This window comes from Melopsittacus undulatus, chromosome Z (assembly GCF_012275295.1).
Source record: "Melopsittacus undulatus isolate bMelUnd1 chromosome Z, bMelUnd1.mat.Z, whole genome shotgun sequence".
NCBI lineage: Eukaryota > Metazoa > Chordata > Aves > Psittaciformes > Psittaculidae > Melopsittacus > Melopsittacus undulatus.
The window spans coordinates 35920699-35937342 of record NC_047557.1 but is presented as its reverse complement, the minus strand read 5'-3'; the positions used below and the strand labels follow the sequence as shown (position 1 = coordinate 35937342).

The 16644-nt window shown below is 38.8% G+C and overlaps 1 protein-coding gene across 1 annotated transcript in view; it reads left to right on the top strand.

Moving 5' to 3' along the window:
- SLC24A2 (solute carrier family 24 member 2) overlaps positions 1 to 16644 on the top strand; it is a 115375-nt gene that overhangs the window by 52040 nt on the left and 46691 nt on the right. Inside the window, exons 3-4 of the mRNA XM_034072843.1 lie at positions 12541 to 12579; positions 13664 to 13772. Coding sequence (XP_033928734.1) covers positions 12541 to 12579; positions 13664 to 13772 — 148 coding nt within the window. The remainder of the gene's footprint in view (positions 1 to 12540; positions 12580 to 13663; positions 13773 to 16644) is intronic.

The following is a 16644-nucleotide window of genomic DNA, read 5'->3' as shown; positions in this document are numbered from 1 at the left end:
CCGTGCAAGGTCTCTGGTGAAACAACCAGTCTGTCCCCATGCAAATCTGTACTTCACTTTTCTCCATCTGTGCACAGAAGATTGCTAGGCATTGGCAAGGTTGCAAGAGATTCTGTTAGTACACCAAAATCTGCTATAACCCGGGTCGATTATGCAGTCCTTGTTTCACAGATGGCACTATTAATCCAGCAGACAGGACCAGCCTTGTTTATGCCCAACCTGAACAAGCTTTCAGCTAGAAATGAGACATGAAAGGGTTTGCATCCTGTTATAGTTCCTGCTTTGCTGTCCTTTAATGAGCTCAGTGAGTAGTTTATAACGTTGTCCTTACTTGCCTGTGATTCTGAATGTGGTGGAGGCCAGGAGTGAAAGCAGTGAGGGGTGTGGAGGGTGACAGATCTGGTGTTGTGTAAAGCTGCCTTGGGTGCTGATAATGAGTGGCCATGCAGTCCTTTAGCTGGGAGAAATAGTGGCAAATCTCACCATAATTTGACATAGCCACCAAAAAATGCATAGCATTTTTTTAAAATAGTTATTGCTATGAGAGATGACTAACAAAGGTATGACATGAAATTACCAAACTATTTTTCAAAAAACATTCTGACAATTGGTATTTTTGTATCAGCTGAACTCTAGATCTCCGGTCCAATCTGATCTTGCTTGTCAGGATAATCAGTCTACATCTGGAGCCCCCAGTCTTCTTGGATTTTAACGCTACAGTGTGTTGCTTTAGTGTGCTGTGGAATAAATAACACACTTCTTCCTGCATGCTCGATTAGAACCTGCTTTCAATTAATGTAGTTTTATGCTAATCCCATGGAATTACTTCACAGTGGTGTGAAATTGGACTTTGAGCCACCCTTTTTTTTGTTCGTTTAATCTACTGGAGGTTTTCCATGCCAGTACCCCCTGTACTAGTTATTTCTTTATAAAGATCATGATTTTACCTGACCTTCTTAATTTTTGTCATGTAATTGCAAGTCTCTCTGAAACAGAATGAAAAGGTTTCAATAATTCAGATTAAGAATACTGAAAAATGTGAATGGTTTGGGAAGAGATTTCTGCTATTTTATGTAAGGGAGTTCAGTTTGGAAATTGAACATAGTTAATAAGAATTGGACAGTAACAGTCCTAATGATTCTTTCCCCTTCAATAAAGACTGGTTTGAATTAAAATGAAAAAAAAGACTTTAATATGAAAAGTACCCTTCAAATATTGCCATAGATACCCACAGTAGGATCGCAGGATTACTACTTACGAAACATATTAGAAATTGCCAGTGAAATAAACACAAGACAGACAAAGGGAGTTTCAATCTGTGTTACTCTCATTCTGTGTTTTACAAATGGAAAGATGATATTTTAAGAATCAAATACATTTGTTCTCTCTGACTCCCTTGGTCAGCATTGTAAACACAAAAGCTGATTAACATAAAAGATCATCTATAGAACACAGTATAATAAAATGTGTCTTAATCATAAAATCCTGATTGGAGCCTCACAAACTTTCCCCATGTTCACTGACAATTTAATTTGGTAGGGACTGCAGTTTCCTGAAGTTCAAGTGAATATTGTGAAGAGAATTCTGTGTGCATCATTTACTGAAGTTTCTATGTGCTTACAGAAAGATTGCAAAGTCACATCCAAACAGAAATGTGTAGATTCATAGCGATGGGAATTCTCCATAGAACCAAGTTTATGGATTACTCCCAGACAGCTTAAGACTGCAAAGTGCGTAATGGTTTCTGGCTTACTTTACCTTACGATTTTCCTCATATGACTAATTTAGTTGTATTAAAGGTTTATCTAGGAAACTAGATTGCTCCCCCTAAGAACAACCAGATTTTTGTAGATCTGGCACTAAGTTACCTGAAAACGAGTTTAAAGCGGAAAGTCAGTAAAGCCAAAAACATGCCAGCCTAGGGCATAGCCAGAAGAATTGGATTTTGGCTGTCAAATAATCACCAAGTATTTATACTGAGGCTCAGAAAGTAATCTTATTTGTTTTAGTGGCATTCAAACCCAGTGTATTTCATTATGAGTTCTTGGCTTTGCTGTGCAGGTCCAATTCTTGTTTTCATATCCCCTCTGTCATTGTGACTTCACTTAATGCAGGGATGTAGTTTTTTTTAAAGACTTCCTCTGGTCCTTCCATTTCTTGTACCTTTTTCACTGAAAAGAGCCTAGTGGAGCTGTGCAATATTGAAACCAGGGGTAACAGCTCTCTTCTTGCTAAATGCAGATAATTATGACTGTATTTCTTAATGAAAGCAGATAGCTGAAACTGTAGGAGCATCCATCTTAGAAAAAGAGCTTTGCCAGTCCCCCAAACAGAGATGTTCATGGTGAACTAGTTTTTTATTGGCATTGTGTGATGTGCCTGTCAAAATAGTTGGGAGGAAAAAAAGCAGCAGGAAAGTCCAAGGCATAATGAAAGAAAAAGCTAGAGGCTCACTGAACATATAAGGAGAAATTGTTGGCTAAAAGCAGGTTTACAGTGGGGGTAATAGCATAGTCTATTCATAGCATGGTCCCTCTATCTATGAAGGAGTCATAGCTCATGACTCCTTCAGTGTTTACAGAGAAAAAGACTTTTTTTTTTTATAGTGGAATGGGATTATATGAAAGGTGGATGGGGTTACTATGAGTTTTTAATTGAAAGAATTTGCAGACTGTGATTTTGGCTGATGTGCAAAATAATATATCTCAGCAAAAGTCTCTGAGAAGTCTCATGATTTGCTGTGAAGCTCACCTAGCAGCTTGAAGGAAAATAAATGCTTTTTTCCTAGGCTGTAAATGGGTGGATCCTAGCTTAAGCTAGGACTGCTAGCTGCTTAAGCTGCCACCCTCTGCACTTCACCATGTACTTTCTCATGAATTCTTGCAGCCATGGTCTTGTACTACACCCTTCTATGATTCTGGCCTTCCTAATTCCTGAGGATCTGTTTTCCCTAGTGCCTTATTCTCTTTTATCACAGTGGGAATACTTCCTGTAGTTGTATGTTTACCTTAAATAGGAAGCTGTTCTGGGAGGACCAGACTTTTCCAAGAAGAGCAACAAGAGTCACTGCTTCTGCATTATGTGTGGCAGTGGGTCATCTGCAGCCATCGGGTTTATAGCTGCGGAGACAAATCAATAGCATGAGAAGCATTGTCAAATAGCAGACTGATGAAGAAAGGTGAGCACAAAGATCTTTCTGTCTATCCTTTGCTGTGCTGCATAGGACGCAGTTCTGCAAATGAGGTGTCCAAACATTGATAGCTAAAATAGCAGAGGTCTGATTTAAGCTCTAAATGTTATAACTCTTTAGAAACAGTGACATACGGGTCTTTTTGCCTCATTTTCATCTCCTGGCTCCACAGAAGTTAAAAGTAACCTGGCATGTGCATGCCGCAGATTCTCCAGAATCCATGCCTGGTGGTCTCCAGAATTCCAGCATACAGAGATGCTTTTGGTTTCAAAGCCACAGATCTCTTTCATCTCAATGCAAAGCAGAACATTGTAGAAGAATAGTTTAGAGGTGTGAGAAATCAGAGTAAGACAGAAGCTGGTCTTTTTTTTTTCTTCACCTGATGTGAAGAAAACATTGTTTTCCTGGATGCTGGTAGATACGCTTGAAATTTGGAAATTCAGATGTGCTTTTCTGTCCACAGCATTATAAGGCTTATTTCGATACAGTGCTGGTGTCTTATCTACAGGTTATTCTGTAAAATTTGTATTTCTTCTTTCTTCTATTTCTTCTTATTTTTTCTCCCTACCATTTGTTACACTCTTGCCAGGTATTAGACAAAACCTTAGATGACGAGGATGATCAGGAGGCTGGAGCACCTTTCATATGAAGACAGGCTGAGAAAGTTGGGGCTGCTCAGCCTGGAGAAGAGAAGGCTGCGTGGAGACCTCATAGCAGCCTTCCAGTATCTGAAGGGGGCCTATAAGGATGCTAGAGAGGAACTGTTCATTAGGGACTGTAGTGACAGGACAAGGGGTAACGGGTTGAAACTTAAACAGCAGAGGTTTAGACTGGATATAAGGAAGAAATTCTTTACTGTTAGGGTGGTGAGGTACTGGAATGGGTTGCCCAGGGAGGTAGTGAATGCTCCATCCCTGGCAGTGTTCAAGACCAGGTTGGATGAAGCCTTTGGTGATACGTTTTAGTGTGAGGTGTTCCTGCCCATGGCAGGGGGGTTGGAACTAGACGATCTTGAGGTCCTTTTCAACCCTAACTATTCTATGATCCTATGACATTTACTTGTTTGAGATGATCAGAAAGACCAGAGAGGCAGTGGTGAAGATAAATAGATGAAAACGTTATCTCAAGGATGAATATGGAAGCAGCTAGTATTCAGTGTTAATTATAAAGGCAGTGAGACTAAAATACTGTTGAGTCAAATATGCCAAAGTAAGATATTTTCTTTTAGTAATAATTTGTTTTTCTTCACACTTAATGCCTAGTTTCCCATTTTAAAACTGAGAAAGTATAACATAATCCAGTGGTTATTCACCCAGTTAGTGGGTGAATAAAAAAAGTAAACCCAATATATTTTCATTGATTTTCCTTTTACTATGTTGAAGAATTAGTCTAACATTCTATTGCACGTGAAAAGTACAAATGTATTATGTTCTTTGTTGCATTGATTCTCATATGATCCTGTAAACCCATAGTATCAGACCCATTTGAGACATAACTAGTCCCAAACTAAAATAAAAAAAAAGAAACCCCCCAAACAAAAAATAACAAACAATAAAATAAAACAAAAACAAATAACAAACAAACAAAATATTTTATGTTTTAGCTAACAAAACATTGTAAAAGGTACATTTTAAAGGATCCTTTATATGTAAAAGGATCCTTTACATATAGCTATTGGAGATCCTGCTCTCAGAGGAGTTCTGCTTTTTAGCTTCTTGCCGTGAACCTGTGCTTAGTAGAAGATGCAAGGCCTAAAAGCACAGTTAATTGCTGAAGAGAAGGCAGCTGAATAAGCGATCTGCCCTTAAAGCAGTCTGCCCTCTTAATCCGAACAGAACCAGTGTCTCTAGTCCTAGTTCATGGATGAGAAATGAAGGAATGAAAGCCAGCTGCTATATTTTGCCTATTAGGCTGGTGTAAAACTGACACCTACAGTCCTGCAGCCTAGGGGTGGTGATGTGCTCCCAGGGAATAAGGATTTTACATTTTGAAGCAGTTACTTGAAGCATTTGGACCTTAAGCATTGTCCTAACTTTTGTTGGTGGTGCTTTGCTTTTTTCCTGCTCCCTCTTTTTCAAAGTAGGTGAGTTAGACCACTATAAATGTTGTTACTGTTTTCTGGAAAAGATAGTCCCTCAGGACAGACTCAGCATGTCGATTGTTTCATTTCAGGGGCCAACATTCTACTTTATGTTCCCTGTCCTCTTCCAACACTGGGAAACATCAACTGTTAGCAGTGCTCAGCTAGCTTTCTCAGTATCATTCATTATTTTGTATTTCCCTTATATTTGATTACATTCTTCTTGCAGTTGCTATCCTAAGAGCTGGGTCTATCATTTCTGCCAGCTGACAATAAAGTTGGAAGAGACCCTGTGACAAAAAGTCACCTAAAGGGGAAGGGCAGCTGTGACAGAAAAGTGAGATCTTAGAGAAAAGGGGACATGAACAGGACAGCTGAAGATGCTGTGATTCAGCATTTCCTCCTTAGTGGCTGTGCTGGCTGGGTTCTTCTCTACAGCTGAAGCTGACCTTGTCTTTCAGGATCTCCAGGGTGTTGGAGGTGGAAAGGCAGTGAAACTGCAGCCTTTTTCACCCTTGTAATAAATCCTCCTCAATGTGCAGCCTACTTACTGCAATGAGATTTATTTGCTAGTTGCAAATCAGCATAGCATCAGCAAACGTTAAGATTTATCGAACCCTTTTCTCTCTGGGAATTACTGTGATTACTTTTAAAGCAAACTCAAAAATCTCCATATTCTGTAGCAGAGCCTTTGTGTACTTAGGTAAACTGAAGTTCTAGGACATGCTTTTTTGCTGGCTTCTTATAAGCTATTCATGTTTGATTGAGTTGTAAGAAATGAAGAGCAGGCATCTCCTATAAGGAATCTCAGTGGTGTACTTGGAATTCACCTGAAAACCTTCTCTGTCTTCTGCCCAGAATTGCACTTTGCTTCATGGGTGATTTTAATTCAAAAATGTTTTAAATTTTGAGAACTTAATCTTGGAACACTTATTAATGCTTTCCCATGTAATATTATTGATAAAGTAGCAGCATATTAAACATTTTAAATCCAGGTATTTCAAAGCTGGCCACATAAATCCGTACTGAAGTACTTATAAACTGTCACTTGTGAACAAATGTTTTGTGTGCATGAGTATCTAATGGCTGCTGAAAATACCTAGCTTTAGTTTTGGTTTTTTTGTGGGGTTTCACTGGGGGTGTGTGTGTTGTTTTTGTTTGGTTTGGTTTTTTTTAATAATTCTTTTGTCCCCTTGAAAGTTAGGTGGACACACAGAATTGTGCTGCTGATTTATATATTTAAAAACCAGCAAAAGGTGACTTCATTGACAAATTTTGAAATGAGGATAAGGGGACAACTTAAAATTACATAATTACTTGTGACACTAAGGTGATTAAAAACTCATCAAGTCTTTAAGCTTGAGCTATTACATTGCCATCCTGAGCCAAAGATACAAGACTTTAAGCAAGTTCAGAGAAGGTAAGAGACATGAGGCACACCCTGACTTTCTTACACATGTTGAATAACTAAATATCATATGATTTGTCCTACAGGCTGACTGGAAAAGTTCTACTTCATATAAAATGCATAAAACTCTGGAATTAAATCAGTTGACCTAACGTTAGCATGTGATTTAGTAACTGATACCTTAAACCACTCATTTGTCACTACTTGCATTCAAGTTAAGATTCATCTCTTCTGAACATTTATGAGGATTCACTATGTGTATCCACATTGAGTAATTGCATGAACAGACTGGAATAAAAGAGGCAACTGATCTGAATGAACAAAGCCATTCTGCTTTGCCCAGGGCTACAGCTTTCACACTAGGTGCCTGTAAACAAGCAGCTCCTAAATGCAGCCAGGTATCCCAGTGTGATGGTCCAGCTCAATGTCTTTGACAGTTCAAGCTCTAACTTAATAAATTTTTCATTTTGGTAAGTAATGAGAGCTTACAACCTCTGTTTAATTTTGGATATGGTTCTTGTGAACCATATTTATTTTTTTCAATAATACAGAAGTCTGTTTCTTTAGGTAGAACTTCCTGGTTTACTTTATTTTTAGGAAGGAGAAAGGTGAAAGGAAGGAAGAAGGCAGGCAAAACAAAAGGGAATTTTAATTTTCTATAGTGTGCCTATTAAAGCTTTTACCTCCTTAGAGAGGTAAGAGATTAGATAGCCTTGTGCTCCATGACTATCACCTGTAATTTACTTCAGGACTGGCAGGCTCACAAATAGGTATAAAATTATACGGTCCACGTTTGAAAACAGGCATAATGGAGTAGCAGAAGTTCTTCACTATAAGACATCTTGAGACAATTTAATAAAATCCTATCTGGACTCATAGTCTACAATAATTAGAAACACCATATTGCAGCAATATGGTGGCAGCACACTGCCAGCCACCAAACATCATGAACTCTCATTGTTCCCATCAAAGCTGATTAAAAAAAAAAAAGGCAGCTTTTTAGTTATTGTATTAGTTATTATAGTTGGAAAAGATTTAGCAGGCAGGAAAGAGATGTGAACTCACACTGTAGAAAGGGTGTTGGAATCCAGTCACCCTTCTACCTGGTGTTGTTTGACAGCCTGCTTTTCTCATGTTAGGAGAAGGGGATGGGCAGTCCAATTTGCTAATTGTTTCAGACTATTGAACCTGTAACAGATTCTGCTCGTTATCTGACTGTCATGGTGCCTTTTGTTTCAAAGGAAAGCGTGAGCTGATTAAGCATGTATTTAGTGGGGCATCATCTCTTGCATGTATTACTTCAGCAGCCTTGTTTCTCAAGAGCATGCATTCCTAAACAATATAAGGAAGATGGCAGGCTTAATCTCTGATGGACTTATGTCCCTGAGAAAAAGAGATATGTGAAAAGGATACTATAGACCGTTTCTTCTCTTTTTTTATATTCTTCCTGAAATAAAATGTTTTAAAACTTTTAGCTGAGGTGGAGCAATCTTGACTACATGATCACAAGTACAGGAAGGAGGATGGGCAAACTCTTACATGCTGCCATGACAAGCAGGAAAAGCAACAAATATTTTGATGAAGTCTCTACAAAAATTAGTGAACTGTCTCTTGATGAATCTTTTTATAATTCTGATAAAAGCATAATAAGGCATTGTGCCCAGATACCTTTGAATAAGAGAGTATACAAGAATGCATTGCTTTCATTTTGTAGCACTATAATAAATTAATAGTTTAAAATAAGTTATAACATGCAATTGCAAAAGATAACTTTTTTTTACTAGTAATTCTCTCACAAATATATGTAATGCACAGATGACACAGAATTTCTGTCTCTTTCTGATCCTGAAGGAATAGTTCCTGAGGGAACTATACAATGGTTGCCATGATTTGGGAGAAGACTTATCTTTTAAGAAAATGTGTCTTGTCTTTAAAGAAATCACTATGGAGTATGTTCAAAAATACAGCTTTCACTCCCAGTGCAAAGAAACGCAAGCATTTTAACCTTGGACCAATTTGGAAGTGTTGACTTAAATAAGAAGGAAATTTCTGAATACTACATTTTTCTACAAGGGAAAAATGATGCTTTGGAATACTTTGTGTTGCAGTCTGTGATACTCAAATTACATAGCAATGAACATGTAAATGCAAAGCTCAAAATAAACAATAGGGAAAAAAATATCAGTTTTGCCATCGTAATGGGGACAAAAAGCCATAATTTCTGGTGTCTTTAACATAAAAAGGACATGGAGCTGTTGGAACAAGTCCAGAGGAGGGCCACGAGGATGATCAGGGGACTGGAGCACTTCCCATATGAAGACAGGCTGAGAAAGTTGGGGCTGCTCAATCTGGAGAAGGCTGCATGGAGACCTCATAGCAACCTTCCAGTATCTGAAGGGGGCCTACAAGGATGCTGGTGAGGGACTATTCATTAGGGACTGTAGTGACAGGACAAGGGGTAACAGGTTAAAACTTAAACAGGGGAAGTTTAGATTGGATATAAGAAAGAAATTCTTTACTGTTAGGATGGTGAGGCACTGGAATGGGTTGCCCAGGGAGGTAGTGAATGCTCCATCCCTGGCAGTGTTCAAGACCAGGTTGGACGAAGCCTTGGGTGATATGGTTTAGTGTGAGGTGTTCCTGCCCATGGCAGGGGGGTTGCAACTAGATGATCTTGAGGTCCTTTCCAATCCTAACTATTCTATGATTCTAAGATTCTATGTGAATAGCAACACTGCAACTGAATTTCCCACTACTACAGTTTAAAACACTATTTTGAGGTGTTATTGTTGTAATCCAGCAGATAATCCAGGCACTATAAGTATTTAGTATCACCAAAATGTCAAACCATTGTTTTCATTCCTGTTTTTAAAACTGTGGAGGCGTTTCTGCCTTAAAATTGTATTTATATTCCAGTCTTGAACATTTCCTCTAGGATGGAACTTTACTGTCAAGTTATGCTCAGAAACAATTGCTTTACTAATCATGTGTGGAAAAACCAATTTAAAAAAATCCTTTTCTTGGTGTTATATCCCATTCTGTACTGACAAAGAATTAAATTATTTCAGATTTTTTTTCATTTTTCTTTTATTTCCTTAACTTACATTCAAAATGTCCTTCATTATTTTTTCTCTTTATAACATAATCATCTTTTACAAATTAAATGATATGGTACTAATTATCATCTAGTTGGTTTTATACACTCATGCAGCTTCATCCCATTCCCTTTCAATTAAATGACAGTGCTTTCTTCAACCTTAACTTTTCTTTTAGAAATGCCTTCACATTAAGCTTAGAGAATTCTTGAGGCATACTGAATGCTTTCAGCTACTTTTGGGCATATGAAAAGTGACGTTCTTCAGCCCTTTTTGAAGTGCAGCCAACAAATTACTGGAATCTATCAATTATATATCCTTATGTCTTTCAATATTAAAATCAATTTTAAAATTTCCTATTTTCAGCAGGCAGAGTGCCAAATAACAGGGCTCCAGTTCTTGGCTGTCCTAAATTGCTTCTTTTAAGAGAAGAGGAACTTTTCCTTGCTTGGTGTTTTTGCCTTCTTGCAATTTTTTCTGCAAGATGAGTTTTCCCTCCCATGAGGGACCCTCAAAGTATGCACAAATAAATCACAGATTTGCAAGTTGTTTTGTGTATTTGTATCTAAAAGAGCATGTGTATGCATATATCTGTATATACACATTATGCAAAAATTTTCTAAGGTGAACCCGCAATTTTAATGACATTTTAGAACACAGATTTTGTATTTTCTTTTTTCCTTCATTTTCTTTCTACTCTGCTGAAAGTGTTTTCTGTGATGACTGTCTTCAATATAAGTGTAAAACTTGTTTTCTAACCATTTCTCCCATGAGGGCAGACTATATTCAGAGGTAACAGGTAGTGCCTTTATCAGAACGAAGATCCTTTGCCTCATTATTTTTTCTTCAAGTTAGTATTCATAGCTGGGGGTGGCTACATTTTTCACAAAGAGTTCTGGTTATTCTTTTACTTATTACAAAACAGGAAGGATCTTCTCTGTTATCGGTGTTTGCTCATAACTGCTTGCCTTCCATTGAACCTTCAAGGCTAATTCACTAAATAAAAAGGCAGGTCCTGAAAGTTAGTGTTGATGTATGTCAAAAAAACTGGGCTCCACTGCATTGTTAATTTTTTCCATAGAACAGTTGTGATGTAATTTGTTTTCAATATAATGCACCAGACAAGAGTCTTGAGATGGAGGAAATTATTTTAATGCCAGCTTGTGGGGAGTTATGATCAAAGAAGAATAAATGTGAGACAGCTGGAGTTTACACTGTGTCCCATTTTAATTAGTACTTCATGACTGGAGTTTAATATTTTGTGTATTCTGGTATTAACTTTCCTTCCTCAGGCTAACCAGGACGACTAGGAAAATAACATACCTTCATCACGCAACTTTCAAGATGTCATGGAAAAATATTCCATGATGAAAGTTCTGTGTTCCTGTGTAACACCAAAGTTAATTCTATTAAAGAAACAAGCAAAAGTCAGGACTAAAAGTCACTTACAAAATTTTGTGTGTACTTGTTTTCAGTGCAAGTTCTGCTCTTCCTCAGAAATCTTTACTAGTGATTTGTCTGGTGCTGCTGTCCTAGGGATGGGACTTAGGAATCTCAGATCATCTCCAGGATACATCATTTACTTGAAAGCATTAATTGCGTTTAAAATCTGTCCAGAGTCTCATTTGCCTCCATAGCAGAGAAGCATGGGCCATGTTGTCTGCCCTTAACCAGAGCTGCCAGTTTGGGCTAAATGGCCATTTGTAGGGAGTGGTTAAACAAAACACCTTTTTTTTCGTTTCCTTCCCTAATCCCTTCCTACAAAATACCATGGTGCCTGGTTTGAGCAGTAGCAGTCATTTTTCTCCTTCTTTGTAGCTAGTGCAGTGCCGTGTTTTGACTTTCGGGCTAAGAACGCTTGCTGATAGCAAGCATGTTTTGAATTACTGATCAAATGTTTGGTTTGTCCAAGGCCTTTCTGAGCTCAAGCTCTGACAGGGAGGAGGGGAGGCCAAAAGGAAGGAGAGACAGGACACCTGATCCAGGCTAGCCAAAGAGGTATTCCATACCATAGCACGTCATACCCAGGACGTAACCGGGAGAGACCCGGAAGGGCTGGAGCTCTGGGGGGATGGAGGAGGTATCACTCGGTGCTCGGTCGGGCAGGGTGGAGTGAGTTATGGGTCGGTAGCTGGTGAGGTGTTGTATTCTCTTCACTTGTTATTGGCTTTATCATTATTATTTGTAGTGGTAGTAGCAGTAGTGATTTGTGTTATACCTTAGCTATTAAACCATTCTTATCTCAATCCGTGGGGGCTACATTCTTCTGATTCTCCTTCCTAACTCTCTGGGAGTTGGGGGAGCAAGGGGGGGAGTGAGCGAACTGTGCGGATTTGGTTTAAACCACGACACACGGTAATGTTACTTCTTTTTCAGCTTTTTATTGGGCAGCTGGTCAATCCTGAGTTTCTTACTTCTTTTAATTTTTCAGTGCTCACTCTTTCAAACTGGTTGACATACAGGCATTTTTCCTCCCTGTGTCATTTGTATGAAGTGAACATTGTGATCCACAGCCCAGCTGCTGTGTGCCAGACCCTGAAATGACACAGTTCCTGTCCAAGAAACTGACAAGAATAAAAGACTCCTGCAACATTGCAGTGTGAATTTACTCTGATTTACTTGATCACTAGAATGCTTTAATTTGAGTGGTTCTAAAACCTGTCACAGCAGCATTCATAGGATCAGATATCCAAGGTGTTCTACAGCCTTTCCATTTTATGCATGCTCCATCTGACACTTCTTTTTGTTCTTTTTCCCATTCATGCAGTCACCTAATGCTGACGACAAGGATGACCAAACATTAACGGTAGGCAGCAATTAGTATGTGTCTGAGCATTTATTTCTCAGGGTAGTGGTGAAACAAGCCTTACTTCAGTTTGGTACACATCAGCATTTTTGTAAATTGCTGTGATTTCTTTCCCTTCCTATAGTGCTATAGAATTTAAAAAAAAAATATTTCCAAAGATATAATGGTGGGTTTTTTTTGTGCAGTTCCTATAATTTTTCAGTTAGTATTTATATGAAACCAAAGATTAATGCAGATACCATGTATTATTGCAAAACCCCTTTTTTCTTCAGGGTTGTTTTTTCTTTATAATTGGATTTTAGGTTCTTATAAGTCATCAGTCTGTTAGCTGTGATTATCCTTTTTGATCAAGACAAGCAGCCAGCCATCCACAAAGCCATCTTACTCTATGGGATATATTAAATGCATTGATTATTGTACTAGAAAATGACATGGGGAAAAGAACCTCATAATATCTTTTAAATTTCTTTAAAAGCACATAAAAGATGCGTGTACATTAGCTCCATTGCTACAGGAATCTGTGCTACCTTACCATACTTACAGCCTTGTTTCTGCAATCAGTACTTAGTGGATTGGACCAAAGCGAGGAGTGTATTTCACACTGAGCTTTAGGGTTTTTCCATTAAGAAAAGGTACTCTCTGCCCTTTTGTCCCATAATTTCAATAATATGCATATTTTCCAGGTATTGAGGGAATAAAAATTAAAACTTATTTTAGGGATTCAACCACAAGGTTCTACAAAGAAACAAACTATAAATTCTCCCTGATGCAAGTATAAGGTTTTTATTTTCTTAACATTTTAAGGGTTTTCACAGAGAAGGATTCTTTTTTCCCCTGTTCTTTTCCTAAATCACTAGAGTCTAATTACTGATATGATGATCCATCCCCTCCAGAGAAATATTCTATACAAATGTCAATGTTTAATACAGTGTATACTATAATATCATCTGCTACAGGTGATGGTTGAAAATGCTTCACTGTATAGTGAGATGTGAGATTACTTAATGGTATTTTAGACCTGTTTCCGTACAAACAACAGCAAAAAGCCCTAAATTCTTTACCCTATTTTTCCACCTGCACCTAGACCAAGCCACGGCTCCAGCGGGGAGGAAGCTCTGCATCTCTCCACAACAGTCTAATGAGGAACAGCATCTTCCAGCTCATGATTCACACACTCGACCCTCTTGCTGAAGGTATTCCTATCAATTTTTTTTTGTTTTCTGTTGCAAAAGCAAACAAATGCTTTCCTTTTCCCTTCTCCCCATTAAACTGTTTTTTGTATTTCTGTTGTTTTCACCAGCCTTTTCTGAGTGTGTCTGAATTTTTTGAGAGCTTTGCACTCTTATGGCATAGTATACATACTCCCACCAAGACTTACAACTTAGGAAATGTGTTCATTGTGGTGCTAACTAAAATTGATCACTTGGTTAATGAGTATCATAACTATTTCACTTCACCACTGGCTTCAACAGCAATTTAAAAGTTAAAAAAATTCTATCCTCTTGTACTTTTGTAAAGGCCTTTTTTGTTTTCTTTCCTGGTTTTGATTTTAGTACCTTAGGAAAAGAAGAGCTGAAATGATGGATAATTTGTCATATGGAATATAGAAAAGAATGAGACTCTGCTGTTTTGACGAGGGGTGGTTTAATGCTGACATTAGGAAAAATGCAACAAACATCCCCCTGTGTTACATGCATATAAACAGTTTGCTTGCTCTAGCCAAATGTGGTATACATTTTTATTTTTCTTTGAGAAGTTAGCAGGGAGACCATGATTGGTTTTTCTGAGAAGCTGTCAGGAAAACCATAACTGCTTTGCAAGTGTGGGGCGACACAAATCTCAGCTTCTGGTAAAGTTAAAAAAAAATAAAATTCAAGAAAAGGTGCTTGGTGAATTTGTGTTTGTAGGACTTCTCTTGCAGCAGTAATAAATGTCTTGAGAAATAGCACTGGGGAACAAATTATGAGGGACTAAAAAGAACTTTATTGTGAGCGACTAATGAGAAATTACTGACAGTGAGCCCTTCTAAACTTCAGTGATCAAAAAGTATTCAACACTTCCTTGCATTTAAGTTCCTGTATGTTTCTCATTGCAAAATTGCATACTGCTTTTCAAATTGCTCTGTATCTCTTGGACAAGGCAAACTTTCTTTTCCGTTTCTGTCTTCAAAAGCTGAAGTTGATACTCACTTTGTCAACACAAGGGCAATTTTAGCCCTTGCAGACTCCACACCATTATTTCTACTCTGATCACGATTCACATTGCCTCTCTCTTTGGTTAATGATGCACTATTCACTGCCAAAGTCTATTGCCTGTTAGAGTGCAGTCATCAGCAGACTGTGCCCAATCTATTCCCATTCGTTGCTGAAAAAGCACATAAGACATTTACAGCAGTTATATGTTTGGCTCTCTGAAAATCATACAGACTGTGAAAGCAGGGTCTTGCATTCCTTCTGGCTTTCTGGGTTTTAAGCAGGAGGTGTCAGAAAAGTTACCAGAGGGATAACTGGCTTGTGGCAGCCAAGCATTCATAGCAACATTGCTTTTTGATCCTTCAATATCAGCTCTTCCTATCATTGTGAAGCAGAATTCACCAAGCGCTGGATTGTTCACCCACTAATAGGGAACATGAGCTGGGATTAGACCGTCGTGAGACAGGTTAGTTTTACCCTACTGATGATGTATTGTTGCAATAGCAATCCTGCTCAGCACAAGAGGAACGCAGCTTCAGACCCCTGGTGCATGTGCTTGGCTGAGGAGCCACTGACGCAAGGCTACCATCTGCAGGCTTATGACTGAACACCTCTAAGTCAGAATCCGACCTAGACGTTTGTTGTGCTGTTGCATCATTGGTTGCTCGAGATTGACCCAGGAGATGACAGTCTTGTTCAGAACATGTGGGTTAAAGCCCTGTCCGAATCTTTGTTAGCGAAGACAGGCCTTCTTCATAGGAGAAGGAAAACTCCTACCTTCAAACCTGGGCTGATGGAGCTTGTCCAGCCTTGTATGGTCTGCCATCTAAGAGAAGGACACTCTAACCAAACCTATGACCTGTGGACTTTGCTGTCACCATCCTAGCTCACTAGGCCTGGCAGTTAAACCTCAGGTGTAAAGTATGGGACCAGTTCTGCGCGCAAACTGCGCCTCACCTAAAACATCCACTGCACAGGCTGGAAGGGCTTGCTCTCACTTGTCTGTACGGACAGGTGAGGGTCAAATCAGCAGGTGACAAGGTGCTTGGGTAGCAGCAGATCCAACCTTGCATGCTGGTGAACCAGAGCATTGGTCGCTTGCGATTGCCCCAGGAGATGACAGTCCTGGTCGGACACTTCCTGATTGCCTAAGCAGCCTTTTTTCCTGTCAGATTTGCCTATCCCACATGCCCTGGGTCATCGTGCTTGTAGTAGGCATGGCTAAAGCCCTTCCTAAATCTTCGCCTGTGAAGCCAAGCCATCATCCTCATCATGTTTGGCAGTAGGTGAGCATGCTTTCTAACTGCTGCATCCAGTAAGCCTAGTCCTTATCTGTCTGGAGGCCAAGCATTTCACTTCCAATCTCAATTTTTCACTTTTCAATGAAAAATTGTAATTTTTCATTACAATCCTTTGCAGTCATATTTTCCCTTAGAGCAAAGTTCCTTTGCTGCAAATGCCTCTGTGATGTCTAGATTTTGCTAACGCAAACAAAAATAACAATCATCCAAAGCAGTAAATAGGCTTGATCAAAATAAGAGAAAACAGAAACAGGTTGGGAAGAGCTCATTAGCAGGGACAGGACTGTTTTGACACATTGAAGACCCCATGAAAGCTAGAAATATTGACTGGGGTTCAATTTGGACTTAAGAAAAATTCAGAAATAGGATAGGTCTCAGGTATTTTTCCATTGCTCAAGCTTACTTCATTTCTTACCTAAACATAACCTGTTCAGCATTCAGATCTTTGCTCACTACTTTTCCCCTGTAGCAAGCTTGCACCATGTTCTGTGATTCATAGGCTTTCCTGTTCACAACAGTACAGGAAGAAAGGGGTTTGAAATCTGAAATCCATCTTGGGAGACACAGAAGCC